The sequence below is a fragment of the Camelus bactrianus genome, chromosome 12 (genome assembly GCF_048773025.1).
Source record: "Camelus bactrianus isolate YW-2024 breed Bactrian camel chromosome 12, ASM4877302v1, whole genome shotgun sequence".
Lineage (NCBI taxonomy): Eukaryota > Metazoa > Chordata > Mammalia > Artiodactyla > Camelidae > Camelus > Camelus bactrianus.
In genome coordinates this window covers 59,429,471-59,452,998 of record NC_133550.1, presented here as the reverse complement: position 1 = coordinate 59,452,998, position 23,528 = coordinate 59,429,471, and the positions used below count along the sequence as shown (strand labels likewise).

At 58.9% G+C, this 23,528-nt stretch overlaps 1 protein-coding gene across 4 annotated transcripts in view; it reads right to left on the bottom strand.

Annotated features, from left to right (window-relative positions):
- Positions 1-8,230: 8,230 nt before the first annotated feature.
- TOM1 (target of myb1 membrane trafficking protein) overlaps positions 8,231-23,528 on the bottom strand; it is a 39,381-nt gene continuing 24,083 nt past the window's right edge. Inside the window, exons 7-16 of one of the 4 annotated variants that reach the window (XM_010946062.3) lie at positions 22,387-22,503; positions 20,010-20,143; positions 18,908-18,941; positions 18,447-18,540; positions 17,603-17,723; positions 14,030-14,105; positions 11,692-11,745; positions 10,258-10,317; positions 9,242-9,281; positions 8,231-9,161 (exon numbers count right to left, since the gene is read on the bottom strand). In XM_010946062.3, the coding sequence (XP_010944364.2) occupies positions 9,007-9,161; positions 9,242-9,281; positions 10,258-10,317; positions 11,692-11,745; positions 14,030-14,105; positions 17,603-17,723; positions 18,447-18,540; positions 18,908-18,941; positions 20,010-20,143; positions 22,387-22,503 (885 nt within the window). In that variant the 3' untranslated portion in view covers positions 8,231-9,006. Of the gene's footprint in view, positions 9,162-9,241; positions 9,282-10,257; positions 10,318-11,691; positions 11,746-13,892; positions 13,917-14,029; positions 14,106-17,602; positions 17,724-18,446; positions 18,541-18,907; positions 18,942-20,009; positions 20,144-22,386; positions 22,504-23,528 lie in introns of those variants that run through there. The other 3 variants (XM_010946069.3, XM_010946076.3, XM_074375452.1) reach the window with 3 other exon arrangements.

Genomic DNA, 23,528 nt, shown 5'->3' with positions numbered 1-23,528 from the left:
GTGCTGCCCGTGCCCTCACCTTCTGGAATATGTGATAGCCCCTCCACCCCTGCAAGAGGGTGCAGTGTACGGTAACAAGGTGGACGTGGCTGGTTGTTTACTCAACAGCCATCCCCACCTCCCCCTTAGAAACAGATTTGCCCTCCCCAGTTTGTTCTGGATTCAAACGGAAACGTACTCAGGGAAGATGTACCCATGAGTCATGATTGCTCTGAGGCGTGGTCCCTGAGCTGTCTTGTGGTAATCCCATTTCTCTTTACCAGTGTCATCACCGAGGTAAATTCCAAGATGGATAGATGACTTGGTCAGAAATTCAGGAGTGGCTCATCTGAGCCGGGCCCTGAAAGGTGAGTGAGTTAAATGGGGGTTGGGGCAGTTCTAGAGGGAACGGCATGTACAAAGGCCCTGTGGTCAGGGTGGGAAACTTCCAAGGTGAGAAAGCCAGCCTGCATGTCTAGAGTGCAGAGAATCTAAAGAGCGTGGCAGGATGGGGACCCCAGGGGCCTTGGAGGCCAGGCTAGGAAGTGGGCCTTTAAGAGCAAGCAAAAGGTTTTTGGTGTGTGTGTTGGGGTTTGGGGTGCGAGTGTTGTAAAACACAGTCAGATTCGCCTCTTGAAATGTATTCTAGCTGCGTGTGAGGGCGACATTGGGAGGAAGGCAGAGTTGCTGCTTTAATCCCCTAACTTCACATCCAGTAAAAGTCCAAAGTCCTCCAGAGTTTCGGGGATCCCTGCACACTGATGCTCTCACCACTTCCCCTACCGCTCTGGCTTCTTCCTGAGTGGTTTCTGCTGGGCACTGTGCTGACTCAGAGGTGAAACCACACCCCTTCTCCATTTCCACAAAACCCTCCTCTTGACAAATACTTGTGAGCAGAACAGAAGGACCTCGGGTGCATGGCATCTTAGGTCTGTTCTTCCAGAACTTCGGGGGATACACTGCTCTCTCCCCTCCCCCAGCCCAACAGTTCCTCTCTGGATCTGCCCCCAACCCTTCCCCTGGTCACCCCTTCGTTCTTCTCCTCTCCTTCCCTTGTCTCTGGGATACCCTCCCACCTCCAGGGGGCATTAGAACTGTAGGATTCGGTTCCCTCTGCAATTCCGCTCTCCCAGCTCCCCTCCAAGCTTGCAGACCCCGAGTCACATGTCACAAACCTCACTGTGACGTCTGTTCATTTTCTCTGACTGCTGCCTTTGATGGGACCCGGCCTCCCGCTTGCGGCCTTTGTGACACCCCTGACAGTTTTGCTAACTTCCTTTTACTTTTGATAAAAGAAATGTTCATGTATTGAGGTCTGGGGAAGTCATTCTGGCTTATCTAGGAGTTAACTTGAATTTCATGCTAACTAACTAAAACAGCCTGTTTGTGGCCTATTAAACATACACTGTATATCTGCTTTAATTATTAAAGAAAACAGGCTGTGTGGTGGTGTGCACAGCTGTCCTCAGCTCCTGCCCCCTTCGTGCGGGCTGTAGGGGAGGCGGGCTACCCCAAACAGTGGGTGGACCCAGCAGGGCTGGACAAACAGGCTGTGTGGTTGGTTCCCAAGGACAAGTGGCTAGGGCATTTCTGGCTGGAATGAGAAGCGGCCCCGGTATGCGAGGCAGTCTGATTATGATGCACAGCATTTGTAGACAAAACCCAGACCAACAAAAAAACTGGCAAATCCAAGTCCTGGGGAAGCCACAATAAAGGAGGTCTTTAGTGAGAGATGGTTTACAACCTGGGGGCCAGCTGGTCTCTGAAGTTTAACATTCTGTGGGAGCCCCTGGTGCGTGGAGGGCGGGGGAAGTGTTTCCACGGAGGGACTCCCAGCTGCTGTCTGCTCCCCGCTTCCTGCTGGGCAGGTTCTGTGGGAGACCTGGTTCTGCCACAGATTTGCTAAGTGGCTTTGGCCAAGTTTCTGCAGCACTCTGGGCGGGGGGGAAAAGGGACCCTGCCCAGCCACCCTGGCACACACATACTAGCCCCACAGCAGCCCTAGGCATAGCCCCCGGTGTTTCCTAGAAAAAGAGGACTGACTCAGTGAGGCCTGTCCACTTTCTAGCTGTGTGACCTCGGATAGAGCAACTGACTTTTCTGAGCCACACTTCTCTCCTTCATAAAACGGAGATCCTTTTCTTTCCATCTCAGGAGCAGCAGGGCTGGGTCGAGCCCCCAGTGCAGCCCGAGGGCAGGTGCACAGGCAGCCCCTGGCTCTCTTCCTGGACCACCCGCATCTCCTTTTCCCAGGGGCTATCCTGGGGCTGGGCTGGGGCGGGGACGGGGGCGTGAGTGCAAGGATGTTTCCAGCTTGGGTTTCCCTTCCTTCCTGCCCCTAGACCGCCAGCTCCCCAGCAGGCAGCCCGCATGCTCTCCCAGGCCGCCCAGGGCCCTGTCGCTCAGCGGCCCCCTCACCTGTCCTCTGACCTGGCCTCCAGGTGTTTGCTGCTCCTGTGGGTCCTTGTGAGGGAGAATGCCCCTAGGGCCCCATGTCTCCATCTCTATCATTAGGATTTCTTGCCTCACATTTCTCTCTTTTTTTTTTCTTTCCCAGAGGGAGGGTTGTGGAACGTGGGGGTTGAGACAGCAGAACAGCAGAGAAGAAAGAAGCCTCAGGGTCACTTAATTTAATCTCCTTGGTTAACAGCGAGGACACTGAGGCCCAGGGAGAGGAAAGGGCTTGCCCCAAATCCAATCATAAATCAGTGGCCAGTGGCTTTGTCTGCTGACTCCCAGCCAGTACTTGGGCCCCCCCAGCCCTCGCCAGGCCAGTGGGGCCCCTGCATTGGCCTCTCTGAACTCTCAGGGTGGGCTGGGGCCCCCTCTTTGGGTGAGGAGGCGGCACACCTGAGGAGGCGGGCCCCCTCCCTTCCCTGGGTGGCTGTCGTCCAGTCTGTGACACCATGGTGGCCCAGCCAGCTGTGACCCTGACCTGCTGGGGATCTGGGGACCCATCAGTGTGGATTTCTTCCCTCTGTCGGCCAAGACTGGAGGTGCAGCCTCAGTACGGAGCCAGCCTGAACTGTCAGGGAGAGGAGTGGAGGCTGGCAGAGGGCCGGGGCAGGGAGAGGGCACAGGAGTCTGGAGTCACAGGCAAGGGGAGAAGATGGGGCCGCTGCCCCTTCAGCCTTGTCCCACTACCCCAGGGTGGGCAGAAGTGAACCCTATCAGCTCCCTGCCTTGGATCTGCTCTAAAACATAGTTAGGGAGCAGTAGGGACCAGGAAGGCCCCTAGCCTGGGGTCCGGGTGCCTGTGGTCTCCCTTCCTCCACCTTCTTCTTGCTTTACTCTGCTCCTGGCCCTAATGGCTGGTCCTTCCTGGGCTCCCAAGGCCAGGTTGGTCCAAGGATAGGTCAAACCACCCTCATACCCCTACCAGGGGAAAGGCCAGGGGAGTGGAGGTGGGTGTTACATGTGATCTCCCCTCTGTGGAGGCTGTAAGGGTCAGGGACGATGATGTCCTGGGACAGGGTCCACAGCAGAGCAGGCGTGCCCTGGAAGAATGGTGGTGGGGCCAGAGGGAATCAGCGTGTCTGACCATTATGGACTGAATTGTGTCTCCCTCAACTTCGTTGTTGAAGTCCTAACCTCTAAGACCTCAGAATGTGACTGTATTTGGAGATAGGGTTTTTAAAGAGGTTATTAAAGTAAAATGAGGTCATTAGGGTGGGCTGGTGTCCTTAGAAGAAGAGGAGATTAGGACCCAGACACACACAGAGAACCATGTGAAGACACAGGGAGAAGACAGCACCTGCCAGCCATGGAGAGAGGCCTCAGGACCACCGACCTGCTGGCATCTTGGCCTCCAGTCCCCAGAAATGAGACAACACATTTTTGTTATTTAAGCCCCCAGTCTGTGGTACCCTGTCATGATGACCCTAGAACTCTGATACACTGGCCAAGGATTTTTGTGGTGCTTTCTGTTGTAAGAGGTAGGCTGGAGTGGTTTGGAGTTGCAAAGAGCAGATTTGTACAAACATTTGGGTGGTTTGCAGGGAAAACGAGACTCAGACGTCACTTCACAGAGGCTTACTCTGACCATCCTTCTTAAAGTGAAACCTCCTCTTTTCTTCCACTCCTGTCCTGAAAAATTGGTCCAAAGCCAATAGATGGGACCAGGCAAGGCAGGCAGCAGCCTTGCGGTGGGGCTGGGCTGCAGTGGCCCAGAGTGGGGTGTTGAAGCCTACGCTGGGTGGGTCTGAGCAGAGGCTCTGGTGGTCCATCCAGGGATGCCGAGACCCCAGCAAGGTAGGAGCACACCTGCGCATGGATCTGAACTCTGTGTCCACAGAGCAGGCCCAGGGGAATGGGCACACCCTGTGCTTTGTAGGAGACACTCATAGCTTCAGGGGGCTCCAAGGGGCAGGGCTCCCTGTTGCCCACCCAGAGCTCTGTTTGCTGGCCCTGCAGTGTGTCAACTTGGTGGCGGTGGACCCCACCCTGGCGGCGGTGGACCCCACCCTGGCATAACCCCATTGGCCCTGGTACATGCAGCGCTGCTGCCATCTTGTGGTCACTGTGGGACACTGACCTGAGCCAGAGTCACTCGGGCAGAAGCTCAGGCCCAAAAGAGGCGGGCAAGGGCCCTGCCAGCGGAACTGATGTTGTCTTGGAGGCAGCAAGCGCCTTCGAAAGCTGGGAAGGCAATACTGGAGGCTGAACTGGGGCCTCTGAAATTACCGGCGAATCAGAGGGGCAGAGCTCCTGGCTGGGTGTCTGGAGCAGAGGCCCCTCTGGATGGAGGGGGTACGATCCGTGACAACATGTTTATGTATTTTCTTGACAGATGTGCTCCTGCTCGTCTCAGTTAACCCTCAAACAACCCAGTGAGGCGGTGCCTGCTATTAGCTTATTTACAGGTGAGAGAATCGAGGTGAAGAGAGGTTAAGTAATTTGCCTAAGGTCACACAGCTCAGTGGGTGGCACCGAGTTGGAGAGGCTGGGATTGTGGGGTGGGGTCTGGTGGGTCAAGGAAACCAGGAAGGAGTGGAGAAGGTAGAGGCCCTATGAAGAGGCTTCCAGGCGGCTCTGGTTAGCGCTTCCTCCAGGCTCCAGGGACTGCCTCCTAGGCGCCCCCGCCCTGCCCACCTGCCTGGCTCCACTCAACCTCCCTGCACCCCGGCAAAGCGCCATCTCCAAGGCAGCTGGGCCGGGCAGGAGCCACTGGCGCCTTGTTAATCCCGTTGGAGGCCGCAGCCCAAGGTCCCTGCCTGCAGCTGGTCCTTGTTTATGTGGGGCTGCTCAACTTCCTGGTGCTGTGGAATGATTGGCCCAGGGCCTGCGGCCTCAGATACCGCCTGGTGCCAGGAAACCCAGACTGGCCAGCGCTGGTGGCTCCTGCCAGCGCTTCCTTGCGCGCTCGGGCCCCAGCTGCCTTCTCTCCAGAGAAGGGGCCCTTAGAGTGGGGCGGCCCAGTGCTGCCACCTCCAGCGGGGAAGCCAGACACCTTCATGGGCCCCCTTCCTGCTGGGCTCTTTGCGTCTGCTGCACCTCACTCGCCCTGGGCCCTCATCAGAGGCCCTCCCTGACCTCCCAGCTCCCATCCCTCAGCATCAGTTCCCCTTTCCTTCATGTCAGAGCAGGTGAACTTACACTTGTTTTTACTGCCCCTTCCTACCCATGTGACCCACCAGGCCTGGCATGTTCTCCTCTGTGTTCTCAGCACCTCGATGCACGCCTGGCATGCAGTCGGCGTTTAGGGGATACCCATGCACAGAAAAGAATAGACAACTTGGCAACTTTAGCCATGAACAGGCCTTGAGGCCCTGGAGTCACCTGCTGAAGGTTCCCTGGGCTTTTGAGCTTGGATCCTTGCAAAATCACCACTCCCCGCAGGGAACCCCAGTTTCATGGTGCCTGGTGGAGAGAACGAGGGAGGTGGGCAGAGAGGGGAGGCAACAGTGTTGAGAGGAGTGGGTCACGCCCTTCCATTACTTAGTCTGTGACTGGTCAAGTCCTGGCTTCCCCCAACCTCAGTTCCCTCCCTGCAAGCAGTGGTCAAAACCGCTGACCCCAACGGCTGTTGTGAGTGTGGAGTAGGGCACACAGCAGGAGCCCAGTAGGATGTGGTGGGGATGGAGGGGGAGACCTGGGAGAGCTTGGGGGCTGCAGGGGAGGGGAGAGGGCCCCCAGTCTCCCAGGGGCCCAGGTCAGCCCTGGGACAGATGCCTGGAGGGACACCTGTCCGAGTTCACCAGGACAGCTTACCCCACCGTTTGTGCGTGTGCACACACGAGCAGCAGTAGTGCAGCCAAGCCAGGAGTGGGGGCGTAACCCATCTCTTATCACCACAGTCCTCTGATCTGACTGCCAGATGCTGCCAACCTCTTAATAGGCACCCTTTTCGGCATGAACCAGCTGAAAAGGTGTCTATTATGAAAAAGACGGTCATGAAACCTAGGTGCTTTAGAGGCCTTCATTTGACATCTGGAGTTGAGTACGAAATTAAGCTTGCTGCCCCAGACGCTGCTGGTCTGGTAGGTTGTTGCTGACGGCCGGACAGGAGCAGCCAAGGAAGGGGCCTCTGGAAGAGATCTGCTGTCCTGAGTGCTGTCGGGAGGAGGTGGCCGGGCCAGCAAGATGAAACAGCCTGGGGAGTTGGGCCCAAGTCCCCAGCACGCGACCACCTCTGCGTGGCCTAAAGCAGGAGAATCTGGAGGAAGCACTGGCACCTGAGTGGAGGCAGGGAGCAGAAGTGGCCGCGTGACAGCATGACACATGAACTCTGGCTTATTCCCAGCTCTGAGTAAGGGCGGCCTCGGGCAGGGCTGGCACGGCTCCACCACCTCGGCACGGGGGTCACTGCCGAGTAACCAGGCAAGGCTGGACCACGTCCAGGAGACGCTTAATACCTTGTTAAAAGCAGAGCCTTCCCGTTACCTGGGTAAACACACAGCTAATTTGTGCAGGACGTAGGCGGTAACCTTGAGTTTGGACCAGCGTAGCTTGGTGTGAGGACCCAGGGCACCTCCATCTCCTAAGGAGCTGTCAGACCAGGCTGATGGCTGGCTGCCCAGAAGTGAGCAATATAGCTGCCCCCACAGGGGGGAAAGAGAGGAGAGAAGGTGGTTTAGGTTGGGGAAATGAGTCAGCTGTGAGGTTCAGGCCTGGTTCCTCTGCATGCCTAGATGGCGAGCCCCCTCCTCCCTGCCTAGGGGACGGACAAGCCCACGGTCCCATTGTACCTGCCCCCAGGCTGCTTTCCTTGCCCCAGCTTCACCTGGAGGGCTGGCTGGCCCTGGTCTCCCATGTGCCCGGCTCCACGCCGCGCCTCAGAACACAGGTGCAGCCCGCCCCCTGCTGGCGGGAGCTGGTGGCGGCTCAGAGCAGACGGGGCCCCACTCCGGCCACCCAGGGTCCCCGGACCCAGGCATTTCGACTTCCGCTCTCCTCCACAGGCCAACCTTTCAGGCAGGTCAACCGCTCCAGCCCCATACCAGCCCCCTTCCCTTTTTTCACCGCATGCTGGGCCCAGAGGCTCCAATATGCCTCAAGCAGTGGTCCTTGGGGAGCCTGGTGTGGAGTCCAGACCGGGAAAGGGAGGGTATGCCAAGGCCTGGGGCTCCTGAGCTGCCGTGGAGACAAAAACTGACACCTGTGCCTGACCTGTGACCCAGCTCCTTGAGCTGTGTGCCCAGTCATCCAGCTAAGCCTCTGTGCTGTCATCAGGAAAATGGGGACAATGCACTGATGTGTGAGGAAGTGTCCAGCACGTGATAAACAGCTGCACCTGGCACGGCTCACGTGACCCACTGAGTCACTGAGTCACAGAGTCGGCCTCTGTAAAACAAGAAGCAACTTTGCTTTGCCCAGGGCTGTGATGACTCCACGAGCCCATGTAGAGCCTGGTATGATGCCTGGCCCCTGGGCCTTAGACAGGATGGCCGGCATCCTCTCTGCAGGCTCCCTGCCCCACCACGCCAACCCTGTGCACATGCCCTCCCTCCCTCGTGATCGTGTGCTACTGTTGCCAGGCAGGAGCTGGCCTGAGTGGGGACAGCAGTGAGGAGCCCTGAGGATGCAGACACGCCACTCATGGAGAGCCACAGGGCCTCTTGGCAGGCAACTCCTGTGTTGTGAGGTGAGGGGGCCGCACCTGCCTGCAGCTGGTGTGAAGTGTGGCTGGGCTGCACCTGCACCGTCTGCAGGTGCCTGTCTCGTGGACGGCCCCCAGCCCAGCCCAGGGCAGTCCCTGCCTGTGGTGAGGCCGAGAAGTCACTTCCACCTGGAGACTGAATGACACCGCTAGCAGGGTGGTTCTCTACCTTTAATTGGGGATACAAAAGGCACCTCTCCCAGTACAAGAGGATCAACCAACAGGTAGGTAGGCCCCATGCCCGGTGGAGCCCACCGGGGTGGAACAGAGGACGGACGGAGGGAAAGGCAGTGGAGGAGGTCGTGGGGGCCACAGGTGCTCCAGGCATCCCCAGAAGCCTCCTCTTGCGGCCTGGGATGGTGAGGTCTCCCCCAACCACGTGCAGCTTCATACCTGGACAGTGTGCGCTCAGCAGAGGACCACATACTCTTCCCTCAACAGCTGGCCAAAGCCTTTGGGCTCCAAGCCAGGGGCCGGGGAATGGACCCGAGGCTGGGACGGAAGCTTCTGCTGTCTCCAGCCTCCAGCCAGGCCTCGACTGGCAGTGTGGGCTCTCAAGAGGGCTCCTCTGGGGGTAGGTCCAGGGAAAGGATCACCCAGGACACAAGGGGAGTCACGCTGGGGCAACTAAGCAGCCAGCCTGTCTGTGCCGGGGCCTCCTGGTTCTCAGCAAAGTTGTAGTGCTCGGCTGGGGGTGAGGGAGGGAGGCAGGAGCGTCCAGGATCCCAACATAGAATTGCCCTGCCTTCCCCCGCCCCCCATTCAGCCGGCTGCCTCCACATCCCCAGGTATGGCCCAACCTCAAGGGGGAGAGCAGCGCATACAAGCCATCCCCAAAGCAGCCTGAACACCGAGGGAGGGAGAGGCCCCACCACAGGTGAGGTGTGGGAGCAGCAAGGGCTTGGGGAGCAGGGCGCCAGGCCCCACGCTCATAAGGCAAACAGCATGTCGTCGTCTTTCTCCTGGGTCTTCTTTCGAGGGGCGGTGCCAGGAGGGGGGCCCGGGGGACCTTCGGCCGAGGGGCTGGAGAGGTTGGGCAGACGATCGGCCACTTTGGCCCGTTCCTCCAGGAACTTGTCAAATTCTAGAGGAACGAGAGGGAGGCTGGGGGCGAGCTCCGAGGCTGGAGCAGGGGAGGGGGTGGGCAGGACCAGGGTCTCCTACCTTCACTGGTGACACCCTTGGACTCCTCCGCATCATTCCCCTGAGAACACAGAAGGCGGTGAGGTTAGCAGCAGGCACTGCGGGGCAGGTCCAGAATGATCCAGACCTGGGCCCCACCCCTTCCTGAACCCCACGGCCTTGGTGTTGCCTGATTCTCTGAGCCCGGTTTTCCGTTTAGTGAAACTCACAGGGCTGATGGGAAGCTAAAACGGACAACTGTTTGCTGAGTGCCAAGCAAAGTGTGGTGCCCAGGGGGCCCTCCATGAACGCTACTTCCTCTCCTTCCAGTGTCTAGAGGGACGGACTAACTCACCCCATGATGCAAAGGCTGATGCCCCAGACTGAGGCCCTGTACAATCAAGCTGGGGGCTGATGAGGGGGTAACCTCCATCCACCGGACAAGACAGACGGACCCTCTCCTGACCTTGGGCAGAAACACGGTCTTGACCACCTGCAGAAGGCAGCCTCTGGTCCTGGAAGTGCCCAGGCACTTGGTCCTTTGTGCCCAGAGCAGGGAGGTGGTGGTGGTGGATGCTGGGGAAGGAGCCCTGGATGGGGAGCTCAGGCTGACTCTGCCCTGGCCACTCACCAGGGGCGGCAGGGCACTCACTGGGGACTGTGGGGCGTTGCGCACCTTCCTTGGGGCGCAGCAGCCCTGGCGGCTGCCTGTCAGTCTCCCAATCTGTGCCCTGCGGCTGCGGAGTGCATCCCTCTGAGCGTGGCTCCCTGAGTTACCGCAGGTGCTGAGCTCTGTGCTGTCCTGTTCCCGGCTGCGCTTGGCCCACCTGTCCTGCCCATAGTGGGCCCTCGGGTGGTAGCCGGCTTGGGGAAGGGGAGGCTCCAGCAGCTGCGAGGGGTCGGGGGCGGGCGGCAGGGGATGGAATGCTCCCAGCTGCTGCTGTGGCCCACGTTAATGCTCTCCCTTCACCAGCTGCTCACCCTGCCCCCACAACCAGTCACTTCCTCATGAGAAAAATGGAAGCCATGGGTCTGTGGGTGAGGAGCCCCTGACTCACCACGTCAGTGGACAGCCACTGCTCGATGTCCTCCATGAGGCAGGCCTGGGTGACGGGGATCTGGAGGGACGGGCGGGGGTGAGGCGGGGAGGCAGTGCACTGGATGACCAGCCATCCACCAGCTGTGGCCCCAGGCAGTCGCCCACCCCTGAGCCTCCTCACTTCTGTGATGGGGCCACTTAGACCTGCCCTGCCCTCTGCTGGGGGCCGGGGCCCCAGCAGCCCCTCCAAGATGGCTCCTGCCTAGATGCCTGGGACCCACAGCTCTACCCACGGTGCCAGTCTGTGGGCAAGGGGGATTCGGGGCCAGCAGGCTGAGCAGGGGCCAGGGACGGGGCGCCCAACAGCTGGAGCAGGGCCTCGAGGAGACAATGGACCCCTGGCTCCCTGCGGGCTGTGGGGCGGGGCTTCGTGCGCAGGCCCAGGGCCAGGACTGAGCACAGGTGCGCAAGAGCATCTGATGGAGGGATGTGCAAAGCTCAAGGAGCAGCCAGCCATTGGGTTGGGGCAAGGGATGTTGGGTTGTCCCCCACACCTCCGTGGACTCAGAATTCATGGTTCAAGGGGGTGTAGGGGGGCCAGAGCACAGGGAGGTGCTGAGATGACTAGATGAGGTCAGGCCTTTGGCTCCAAAGGAACTGTGGCTGGCTACCCATGGGGACATTTCATGCTGGGCCGCAAAGACACGGGCTCTGCCACAGAGGCTTCCACGTGCACAGGGGCTGGGGGCTGAGGGTCCGACTGGGGCTGAGTTGGGGACCGGGCGTTTCCTACTCAAAATGTATCTTCACTGGGAGAATCCAGTTGGGGGTTTTGAGCAGACTCTGGGGACAGAGACGCTGGAAGTGGCTGGGCCCCTGAGACTCAGTGCGGGTTACTTAGCTCCTTTGACCCCCACTTCGCTCACCGTTAAGAGAGGATGACAGTACCTGCTGTCCAGGTGGCTGTGAGGGTTAAACGGGACGAGGGGACGAAGAGCTCAGCCCAGCACCTGGCACAGCGCAGATGCGCAGGAAGTGCGATTACCGCGTAGCTACTTTGGGAAATGGAGGGAGAGGGCGTCTTTCTCTAGTCAAAGCCAGGTCAGCCCCCAAGCTCTGTGCTCAGCGCCCAGGCCCCAGTGGGCAGCGGGAGCTGACTTTCCAGCAGCAGCAGCAGCAGCAGCGGCAGCGAGTTCTCTGGGATGCCCACCCCAGCTCCCTCTGCTGGCCCTCGGCCCAGAACCAGGCGAGCCCCCGTCACCTCCCAGCTGCCAGAGGGGCGGCTCGGGCCCTGCTTCCGAGGCAGCACCGAGGGGTCGTGGAAGTTAAGAGTCGAGGGAGTGGGCTGCGCTGAGCACTGGGCTGGGCTCGGCAGGCCCCCACTCTCCTCTGGTTCTAACGAGCAGCACCGCTTGGGTGGGACCCCTGCAGGGGTGGCCTGGCCGCTCCTCACCATGCCTTGTCTCACCATCCAGTCACTGAGGCTCTTCTCACTGCTGCCTCCCATCTGGGTGAGAGAGGGTCACACTGAGGGTGGCGGGGAGCCTGTGTGTGAGTGCATGTGCACGTGCAGGGGGTGCTGACCGCTGGAGTGACGGGAAGCAGCAGAGGGTGTCTTCCTGTGGGGACTCCAGAGTGCTGGATGGCAAGCTTCTCTCCCCTTCTCACCCCTGCATCCTGGGGTGAGGGGTGGGCCCGAGCAATCCCAGGATGGTGGGTAGGCAGCCATTAGCCAGGGGTTTTGATAGGCACCCAGGTTTAGGAACACTGCTGTCCACGGTCCCCTCATGTGTCTTGATGGGCAAACGGGAGATCCCGAGGACCCCAGAGCAGACTGATTGTAGAGGGAGCCTAGAGTCCTGACTTCCAACCCTTTACCCTGTGATCGCCTACCCGACCCTGGACAGACCAGCACAAGACCCTGGGGTCCTAGGGGGCAAACCCTGGCTGCCCACAGAGCTGGCACTTGAATCCATTCTGTACTTTGCTGCCTGGAATCACATTCTGACAGCTGAGTGGGGGAAAGCCTGACCACCCAGCCAGACGTAAGCATCTTGGGAGCAGGTGTTTACCACGTGGTTTTAAGGAAGCCATATTCTGATCTGGTGGAAGTCGCTTAAATCTATCAAGTTATCAGAGATGAACAAGTGATAACTTATCAGCTTCTGCCTTTCTACAAGCAGAGGTGTGTGTATTTCCTCCCGGGGGCTAACTGCGGGCTGGCGCAGGAGCCAGGCGACCTGCATCCTAGTGCTGTGTGTGCCTGGGCAAGTGACACCGGTCCTGGGCTCAGCGCCCTCATCTGTCACAGGGAGGGCTGGGATGCGGAGTCAGCCTCTGCCTGGGAGCAGCTGGGCGGCTTGGGAGGGAAGTGCTTCCAGTGGGTTTCCAGAGTGTCTGGATTCATCTGGACTCCTGGAGCCAGAATGATGGCCCTTGGGAAAGAAGGGCTGAGCAGGGGCGCCCCTCTGCTCCTCAGAGCATGGCAGGCCACCTGGGGTTCCCATCATCATCACTAGCTTTGGAGCCGGCCAGACAACAGCTGAGAGACTGTGGGCAAACGACCTCAATTCTAAGGCCCAGCGTTCTCTGTAAGTGGGCAAAACCACATCTCAGTGCTTCAGTGCTATGAAGGGTAGATACTTCTCATGCGCCAGGCACTGTTCCAAGGATGTTACCTCTGTGGTCTCATATAACCCCACTCTGGGACTCAATTTTCTCATCCGTAAAAGGGGCCACCCTAAGGGTTTGTGTGATGGCTCAGAGAGCCGGGGGTGGAGAGTGCTTAGCACAGGCCAGGCATGGAGCACCAGCACCAGCTTGAGAAATGACCGCTTACAGAGAAAAATGAACGGACTCTGAGACCCGGGGCAGAAGTGGTGGCAGGTCACACAAGGATGCGGGAGGCACCTGAGTCCCTCGCTGGTCCTGCCTCCACAGTGTTCCAGGTCTGGCCCTGCCCTGACTTGGGAATGACTCCTGGGGTGCTGGGGATGCCTTTGGGGAGCCACTGTGAATCCTTCCCACACCTCCCTCCTTCCTTTCCACATCCCGCAGCCGGGAGGCTTCCGCAGCCTCCAAACTGCTCTCCCGGCTTCCACACTGGGTCCTTCTAAAACGGAAGCCAGATAAACGTCCCTCTCTGCTCAAAACTGCCCAAGGCTCCCACCCCACACAAGATAAAGCCCAGTCCTCCCACCTGCCCTTCCTCAGGCTTCATCTCCCACCACCCAGTCCCACCTCAGCCTCTGAAGCCCTGTGCTGTCATCAACCCTGTCCTCTGCCGCCTTCTCCACTGCCCCTGCCTCACCAAACCCCAGGTCCTGCAGCTTCTAACCACCTCCCAAGGAGCTGCTCTGCCCACTTCTTGGGACAGAAATTCTCACGAAAGGCATCCAGGAGCAAATTCAAAGGTACAAGAACTGTACTTGGAGCTCTTGCTGAAGGGGAGGGGTCACCCGCAGAGGGAGCTCATGGCTGTCTCTCAAAAACAGTCAGGTAGTTAAATGGAACAAAGATGTTGCCCTCTCATGCCTCACCGTGGCTTTAGGGTCTGCTCTCCTGTCCCGTTCTGTCCACACTCCTGCAGATAACAGGTGTCTGGAGAGGCAGTGAGGCCGAATACTGACTGAGCTCCAAGCCTGCACCTGGCGCCTCCCATCCGCCCTCTCACACGTCCTATTGTAAACCACGGTGGGCATCACTATAAGCACCTGCGGGGCTGGTGGGCAAGCATCCCCTGGCCTTCCTTCTGGACAGGCCCCAGGGAGCAGCAGGGCCCCTCTGCTTACCGCTCCAGTGCTCTGCTGCCGGGCATCCAGGGCTCCAGCCAGGCCATCTGTTGCTTGGGGGGCTTCGTATTTCACCCTGAAACACAGAGGCCACCATGGCCATTATGTGCCACTTGTGCCAGCCCAGGCGTGCCAGCTGACGTGAGGATGGAGGGGGTGGGCCAGGATGAGTCAGACTCACAGCCTGTGGGGGCTTGGGACGTGCCTGGGCGGGGGAGGCCTGGCCCCAGAGAGGGTGCCAACTCCACAGGCCTGCCTGGGATGGTGGAGAGGGTCTCATTTCCTGCCCCTGGAAACTGGGGTCAGACACGTGACCTGTGTGACGGGCAGAGTAAGGCTGCAGAAGTTGTGGGAGGGTGTAGGGGTCTACAAGACCACCAACCTCCTATCGCTGGATCTGGCCAAACCCAGGGATGACACAGTGCCAGTGACCCCAAGCTCACGGAGAATTCACACCTAAATGCTTTCCTGAGCTGCTCCCATTTCATACTTTCAGAACCTGTGGTTCTGTGTGAGGTTGCAGCTGAATGGGGAATCCATCCTGCTATGCAGTCTGCTGGGGGAAGGGGTTCTCAGTGTCCTCTGGGGGGAGACGAGGCAGGGCTGACACTGCAGCTTCCAGGCAGATGAGGCCAGGGAAGGCATCTGCTGGGTTTGAGGCGAAGTCTCGGGGGAGCAGGAGGAAAACCTGTGCTAATGAGGGGGCTGCGTGTCTCTCTGGCAGCTACAGAGGGGACATCCAGGGGAGGCGCTGGGGACACAGCCCTGGTGCTTGGAAAGAACCATTACTCTCATCCTGAGCTGCCGGATGAGAGGAGGTGACACTGGGCCAGTCCAGCTTTGAGGCGAAGACGAGAGGCACAGGATTCCAGCCACAAAGGACAAGCCCTGCACGGTTAGCGGAAGATCTCCGAGGGACCTTCCTCCAGGTCGGGCAGGTCCCAGGGCTGGTCCAGCTCCACGTTTCAGGAACCAGGACCATAGCATGTTTAACTCTCACAACGCCAATCTGCCCTTCTGGGAATCAGGCTGACTGGCACTTAAAGGGGCCTCTTGAATTAAACCCCCAAACTCCCAGGCAGCCTTTCTGGAGAGCTGCCCTGTGCTCCCACAGAGGTCGTGGGGTTAGCCAGGAGAGCAGCGTCATCAGCTAGTCCACCCCAGGTCACACTGCTCGTGTGTAATACAAGCGGGCAGGGGCCAACCTGAAAGCCGGGGCGGTGGGCGGGGTGCTCACGCCCTTTGGGAGAGCAGCTTAGTTTCTCTGGCTAATGGAGGCAAGCAGAGCTGGCGAGGAGGAGGTGATACCAAAACCTGAGCATCCTGAGAGTCCTGACCCGGGATGGCCGCTTACTCCAGGATGGAGGCAGCCGTGCTGCTGTCCCTGCACCCAAAGGCGCGTGGTGGGAAAAGGCGGGATGAAGCACCTCCAGCCCCAGGAACTTACAGAAACCATGCTGCCTTTCCCTCAAAAGAACCACGTGTTCCTTCCTAACTGCTCCTCACCACCTCTGCTTTTCTCTCTCTCTCTGAAGTTCAGCTGTCCCCGGGGGCCGTACCTCCAGCAGTGGAGCCCACACGAGGCACACGGGGCTAGAGGAGGAAGGAGGTCCTGGTGAGGCTGGTGGGTGGGGACTGGACCCGGGGCCACCTGAGGTGACCCTTGTCAGTGCCTGGAGAAGACACAGTGGCACTGGGGAGCAAGTGGAGCATGGAAGAAGTCAAGGAAGAGCTTCCTTGCTGCCGGCCAAGCCTGGCTAAGGCGTCCCTAACTCTGGCTCACTCAGACACCCCCATGGCTCCCCTGGCATCCCAAGTGGAAGAGCCTGGTCAGCTGGAGACGCTGTGACTGTGTCAGATGTGGTCAGCACAGGTTGAGCGGGGCATGAGCCAGGCACCTGGTAGGCAGAAGAGGCCTTGGAGGATTCAAGAGCCCCAGGAGACAGGGGAAGGTTGGGGGACCAAAGGCCAGCCAGGTGACCAGGGCTAGAAGATCCAGCTGAAGTGTGAGAGGCGGACACCCAAACTAGCTAGCAAAGCAAAGAGGGACTTGAAGCTCAGGCACAGTCTTGTCCCCACAGGGCGCTTTCCGCTGGGGTGGAAACCACCCCCCAGCGAGGGCCTGCAGGAGGACCGATGACCTGAGACAGCATGTGCTGGCCTTGCGGGACATCTTCCCTGGCCGCAGCGTCTCACGCTCTCCCCTGACTCTGACCCTTTGCACATGCTGTTCAATGGCCTGAAATGGCCATCTTGACCTCTACACTGCGTGTCAGGCTCTGAGCGTCCTCTGCAGAGCTCCGTGCACCTCCTCCCTGTCCGCAGTGCCTGGTACACCAGTCCAGGACAGCACCTAGCACTGCACAGCCGTGGTCTGTGAGCACGCGACTCTCCCCGTGAGGCTGCGGTCCCTGGAGGACAAGCTCAGGGCGTGCTTTTCTCTGGCCCTCAGGGCCCCACTCCCCAGAGGAGTGATGGTGGCGGCAGCAAACCTCAGCCAGGCTGGTGAGCCTGGCCAGGTGCTCTCAGGTGGGCTGTCCTCCCAGCTGCCAGTCCCACCAGGCTCATTAGCCTCCATCCACACAGCAGCCTCCCTGTGCCCCTAACTCCGTGGCAACCTGAGCCGCTGGTCCCAGAGCACCTGGGCTTGGGAGCACAGACTGTGTCCCAGACTAGAGATGCGGCTGACAGTGCAGGGCTGGCTGGGCCACTGGGCAGGGCAGGGAGAGGCCCTACGGACCCAGGCTGGCCACAGCCTGTCAGGTTTGACCTGGACTGGCCAGTGCGGAGAGGGTATCCCTGGACCCTTTGGAGGCTCATCAACAGTTCCCAAAGACACCAGAACAGAATGACCAGGAGCCAGGGAATCTGTGCTGGGAAGGTCCCTTAATCCGGAACTTTCCTTGGCTGTACATCCTGGTTGCCCTGGGGTTTATAAGCAAAGGGCTGATGACAACCTCAAGTGAACTACTTCCCGTGACTGGCTGGTATGAAGCCAGCCCTGGTGGACACTCGGCCACATACCTGGGCTGCTGAAAGCAACCCCCTGAAAATGGACAGTCCCCAGGTAAGGACAGAACCCCAGCTCCAAGGCAGAGCAGGCAGGCTTGAGCGGGGCGACAAGGACTTCCCTGGAAATTCAGGCCAGCTGTGGAACAGCAGAAACGACTGGGCCGGCCCCCGAGGGCTTGGTGTGCAGCGCTGGGGGGCTGGGCTGGGCGGGAGACTGTGTTTTGGAACCAGATAGCCCTGGGTTCCCTACCTAGTGTTGCCAAATATTAGCTGCCTGACCTGGGACCCAGCCTCTCAGTGTCTCAGTTCCCTCATCTGATCAGATTCTGCAAGATTCTGGTCATCAACCTACAAGTGTCCCTTTCCTGACCCATCCCTAGAGCACAGGGCTCCCCGGGCCACACAGGACTCACTCAGGGGGAGGTACTCTGCCATCCTGAGGAAGCGCGCGCAGGGGTGGGGGTGCCCACCAACAACCGGGCTCAGGGACCTGAAGAGAGGCCCTCCCCTGACAGGAGCCACCCAAAGTGCAGGGGCCCAGGGTGAGGCCCGGCCACTCACTCTTTGCGTTGGTCAGCCAGCGAGCTGCCCCGCGTCAGCGCAAACATGTCAAACTCATCTTCCAGTCGGCCGGAGGCCTCCAGAGACTGCAGGCCGGCCCTCACGCTGCTGGAGCCCAGGTCTGCAGGGACAGAAAGGCCACCTGAAGGGTCTGCCCGGCTACCCATGGGCACTGAGCCGTGGCCGAGCTGCTCCCTGCCAGGCCCGGGATGGTTCTGGAGAAGCAGTATGGGTGGAGGGAGGGACAGGGCGGGGCGTATGGATAGCACAGGCCACTTGCTGGCTGAGGGGCAGTGGGCACGTCACTTCCTCTCTCTTAACTACCTCTGAGGCTGGGCGTGGAGCAGGCAGACAGTACTAATCACAGTGACGGTGCCGACGAGGGCGAACTTGTTCCAGGAGTGCACGTGGGCCTGGCTGGTCTAAGCCTGGTTCTCGCGTAAGCTTACACAGGCCTCACAGCATCCTGTGAGCAGGGCCCATCCCTGCCCCAGTTACAGAGCAGGAAAGGGGCCCAGAATGTTCCAGAGGCGTGCCCACGTCACCCAGATGATTCGGGGCACGGAGAAGGCAGCGTCGGGGGGCAATCACGGAACAGTTGGATTTCCGAGATCCGAGGGGGCCCAGGAGTTGTGGGGCTGCAAGGGAGGGTCCCCGCGTTTTGTCTTGGCTGCTCAATCCTGCAGCAAGATTCAGCTGCGGACCCTGTGAGGTGGGGTCTGGGTCGACATTCTGCTGCTGAAGCCCCAGGTCCACCTGTGTAACTGGGGGGCACTCCCGGAACTGCAGGGGTGCCCGCGGGACGTGGCATACCCTTGGCCAGGACCCCTCATGCTGCACTTACTCATTCCTGCCAGCTGGGATGAGAGGCTGCCGGTGGCTGCTGGGTCAGGGCCCATGTCGATCAGGTCAGCTGCTGCCTCGGCCTCGCTCGGGGCCTGGGGGGAGGGGAGAGGCCCCCATCATCCTCCCGACCTGCAGCCTCATTCCCTTCTGCCCGGAAGCACACCTTTGCCTGAGGATCTGTCGGCCCGCCAGCCAGCGAGTGGGGGAGCTTCCCTTCCTCCCCTTGGCCTGTAGCTCAGCTGGACCCCCTGGGAGGTTGGGAAGACCCAGGGGCATCAGCTGGTGATAGAATCTTATTTACCCTAAAGGGACAGTGACATAAAAAAAGTCGGAAGGAGCCTTCTCTGAGAACCTGGATAAGAGGCACATCCTGGCCAGGATACCTAGGGAGGGAGCTAAGCACAGCCCTCCTTTCCATCAACACGGGCAGGGCTGAGTCACAGAGAAGAAGCCTCTTACCTTAGCGGCCTGGCCAGTTCGGAACCGTTCAAACCTGCGAGACAGAAAAGACTCGAGTCAAGGAGATAGACTGAGCGGCCCCTCAGCACACCCTGGCCAGAGCTTTTCCCACTGCAGGTCTCAAAACCAACAAAGTAGGTCACAAAGAGGAGCCTGCTTTGCCCTGGACAGATCCAGTTTATATCTGCTGTCCCCAGGGAAGTATTAGCAGTGTCCTCTTTCACTTGTAAGTGTCCCAGTTAGATGATCAATTATCTGGTCACCGTAGTCACGGCTGGCATTAAACAAACAACAGGAACAGACTAGACTGGAAAAGGAAACGGGGGTGCACGTGCAAAGGCAGGTACTGCTGTTCGGTAACGTACACGTGTGTGAGTGTGAGTGCCTCTCTACAGTGGTGCAAGGAAGACACACGCCTCTTACACTGCTTTACGGAGCCACTTAAACCGCCCTGGACAGGTCCGGGGGCTGGGGGGGGACTGGGAAGACCTCGGTCTGGGATCTGTTCCTGTCCTGGCCCTTACTGTGGGACCTTGGGTAAACTACATCACTTTTGAACTTCAGTCTCCTGTCTGCTACTAAGGGGGTGACAGTGGAACCTGAGATCTGTGGTTCCTGTCCTGTTGGGAGGCCCGAGCGTTTTACTCTTCTTTGGATTCTGAAAGTGATCCATTCAAAACAGGCTATTCTCCTAATGAATTTTTTTTCTGCTTAAATTAGCCAGAAACACTTTGTATAGCTTGCAATCAAAGAGTCCTAATTAAGTCCTTTGTCTGAGGCCCCAGAGCCAGGCAGCAGGGGTGGGTGAGCAGGGACAGATCAGGCCTGTTTGGCTGCGGGCCCACATCCTCAGCCACCACTGTTGCCACCCCCTGGGGCTGGATGTGGGGACACAGGTGGCAGGGCCAGCTCTGGTGGAGAGGCGAGGTGGGTGGAGGGCTGGGCAGTTCTGCTCAGGCTGGATGGAGACGGCTGCGGGCACGTGTGCTGGGTGGCCAGCCTGGTGTCTGAGAGGCAGATGAAAGGTGAGCTGCTGTGAACAGGGACAAAGGGAAGGGAGAAGCGGGGGGCTGGCCTGGGGCGGGGCAGGCAGTGGGGCTACCGCTCGTGGCGCAGGAACACGTTGTTGAGGTTGTCGTTGACGATGAGCAGCTCCTCGGTCAGCTGCTCGTTGGCGACTCGGGGGATGAGCTCCAGCACCCGCTGCTGCATGGCCCGGCACGTCCGGTTGAGCTCCTGCCGGGGAAGGAAGTGTGACAACCATGGCCACTGGACCCAGAGCGAGGCCACCTCTAATGGACGTGTCCTGTCCTGGGCGCACCTTGGGGATGGAGACGTTTCCAAACTGGACTTCAGGTGCACAGCTTTTGGGGATCTATAGCCGAGCACTGGTCTCACTTCTAAGTGCTCTACACTGGCGTTTAGCACAGAGGAGGCAACCAACACTGAGACATGCTGCTGCTTTGACTTGGCTCTGTGCGGACTCCAGAATGAAGCTCCTGCCGCCACCTCTGCCTCCTGGAAACATCGAGACTGCAAGGTGGCCAGCAGGACACCTGCCGCTCCTCTGGGTGCCTTGAGGTGTCATGTGACCAAAGCAGAGAAAATGAACCGGACAACTCCAACTGCTATCCACGCCCCCGACGTTGAATTTTTGCCTCATAATTCTATTTTTAAAATACTTTTTATTTTGGAATAATTTTAACTTTACAGTAACGTTGCCAAGATAAAATAGCACAGGGTTTCTGTAAACCCTTCACTCAGCTTCTCCTTAGTTTGGCATTTGTCAAAACCAAGACATCAATCCGGACACAATGCTATTAACTAACTACAGACTTATTCAGGTTTCGCCAGTTTTTCCACTAATGTCCCCCCCCACCCCTCCTTCCAGGGTCCCACGTTGTATTTAGTCACTGACTGACTTTTAATCAGTTAGAATTATGTATTTAAACTTGTTTGGGAAAAAAAGTAAAATAATAGAAGCCTCAGCACTGTAGGTTTTTCACCTGCAGGACTGAGTGTTTCCTCCCTCAGGGGCCCGCCAGCAGGGGGACAGGTGCCTGGGTCCCAAATGACGGTCGTCAGGCACTACTGACCACGGCCACACACCAATACTTTTCTTCTGGCATCCTGAAGACCAGGCACTGTCCCAGCACTGATGTTGGTTCTTTTCAGCCCCTGCCGCCCACCGCCTCTTAGGTCAGGCCCTCTGACCCTCACCTGCCTTGAGCACGGGGCAGGGCAGGCCTGAGAGACTCCCAGCACCCCGGGGGCCGCCACCTCCTCCCCCCACGACCAAGCACACCGCGGCTTTGCCCCAGTCCCTTGCCTGACCCTCTCAAGAGCAGGGCCCGGGGTTCAAATCTCAGCTCTGCTGCTGACCAGCCCTGTGACTCTGGGCACATCACATGGCCTCTCTGCGTCAGTTTCCTGGCCTGGGACATGGGGATAATGAGTACCCACCCTCATGGGGCGGGTGGCGGAGGAGGTGAGGATTAAGTGAGTGAATGCATATCACATGTCCACATCACAGCCTGGCACACAGGATGCACTCAATGCATGTCAGCTGTCCCTGTGTCACCCCTGCCTGCCAGCCAGCCCTCTGAGTCCCCGAAATCGCTCACACCTGCATGGCTGTGGCTTAGGACACTCGAAACTGAACTGTGCTGCAGCAATCCTGCTGCTCCCCAACTCACTCAAGCTTCTGTCATCCATTCTTCACGTCTGTGTGTTCACTCAACTCTGAGACTCCGACTTTGCTCCCTGCCGTGAGGTAAGGACCCCTGAGCAGAAAACCGGGTCAGCTCAGATGGTCCCAGGGACAGAGAAGAGTGCGATACAGCCCTGCCTGCCAGGAGTGTGAGGCCCAGCAGGAAAGACACAAAACGAGACCATCACACCAAGCACTCTATCCCCTCACAGGTTCAGATGACTTGGGGGCCTCGGGAGGCCCCAGCTTTCTTGGCATCTCTATGAACTGACCTCCATAGGGAGGGGGCCTTTCCCCACACACAGCCGCTTCTGCTCCAGCAGCCCCAGGTCGGGATGGGACCGTGGGAACATCATGTGACACACGGGAGCACCAGCCCGCAGACCCCACCTGCCTTGGCTCCCCAGACCAGCCGTGCTCTTGAACCTGCCAGCCAACCTTTGTATTCCGAAAGGTGGAAACCTCACCTTCCAGCTTTCCCTTGGGACTGTTTTATTGGCAGCTGCTCTCCCAGGCACAGGGAGGGTGTTTTACATGCACAGTCTTACTTAATTCTCAAGGCAAACTCGTATCATCAAAGCAAACTCACAGGTGAGGAAATGGAGATAGGAGGGCTAGTCTGCTCAAACCACAAAGCAGCAGAGCCCTGAATTCCAATCTGACAGAGCCCAAAGCCCCTGTTTCACCACCTTCCCTGTGACCCAGGGGCTGGGACTCAGCTATGGAGGCTGCAGTGTTGTAGGGGTGGGCAGCTGACACCTGGGCTCACCTGGAGCAGCTCCAGGTCCGCAGGCTCCGCCTGGGTGGGCACCAGCTCTGTCAGCATCTCGGACATCACCCGCACGTTCCCGCTCACCAGCTCGAGCTCGCTGCGCAGCTTCCCGATCTGGAACACACCGTTGGTTCTGTTAAGTGAGGCTGGGGTCCGGAGCCGCTGCCGCTCGCAGGGGCAGAGCCCGGTACCACCAGCCCGACCTGCCAGCACCTGCTCTAGGCTCCCAGCCACAGCCCTGCGCTGAGAGGTCTGTGCTGGGCTTGCCCTGACCCCCACAGACCCTTACAGAGGTGCTACCAACCGTGACCATCTCCAAACTGGGCCTCTTGGTGCAGGGAGAGGCCAGGAGGAAAGAAGCTGAGGGTGGATGCAGCCCGAGCACAGCTGGAGGGCTCCAGCATCTCCCGGGCTCCATTGGCGCCTAACGAGGCCCTAGAGGGTGGTTCCCCCGAGAGGAGGAGGCCTGCTTCTCTCCTAGGAGGACAGGATTCTGTCTTGCTCCAGGTCTGCTTTGGTGGCCCAGACTCTTCCAGGCATGGGGGCCCAGCGCTGCCCCCACCCTGAGTATGAATCTCAGATCTAGCACTTGTCAAAGGGATGTGAGCAGGTTTTCAATCATCAGAAACCTGATGGCTTGGCTTGGGGAAAGGTTGTCAATCAAGTCGCAGTCTCTGCTCTCAGGTGAGGCGGTGAGAGGCTCCAGGTGCAGTATCTCACACTCTGGGCTCTGCAGGGTGTTCAGTGTCCTCCTGAACGTATGCACAGTGAACTTCCAGGAAGGGGCCAGGATGGACGCTCCCCGAACTGATCTGACTAGAGAACCCTTTGATCATGGACTCTCTCACGGCCCTAGGATTTGGCGGCTTACATTTTCGGAACTGCTGGTGCATTCTAAGTTGGGTGACCTAGTTGATTTCAGACTACGAGTGTCACCATCTAAATTCATGACGCCTGTGACAGCAGTTGCCATTTTGTTTGTTTTCCCCTTAACAGAGGCACTAGGGGTTGAACCCAGGACCACGTGCACACCAAGCATGCGCTCTACCACCGAGCTCTACCCCCGCAGGTGCCATTTTGATCACCTAATGTATGTTGCTACTTAACCCTGGCCACGGTCTTATGGGGCAGGTATCACT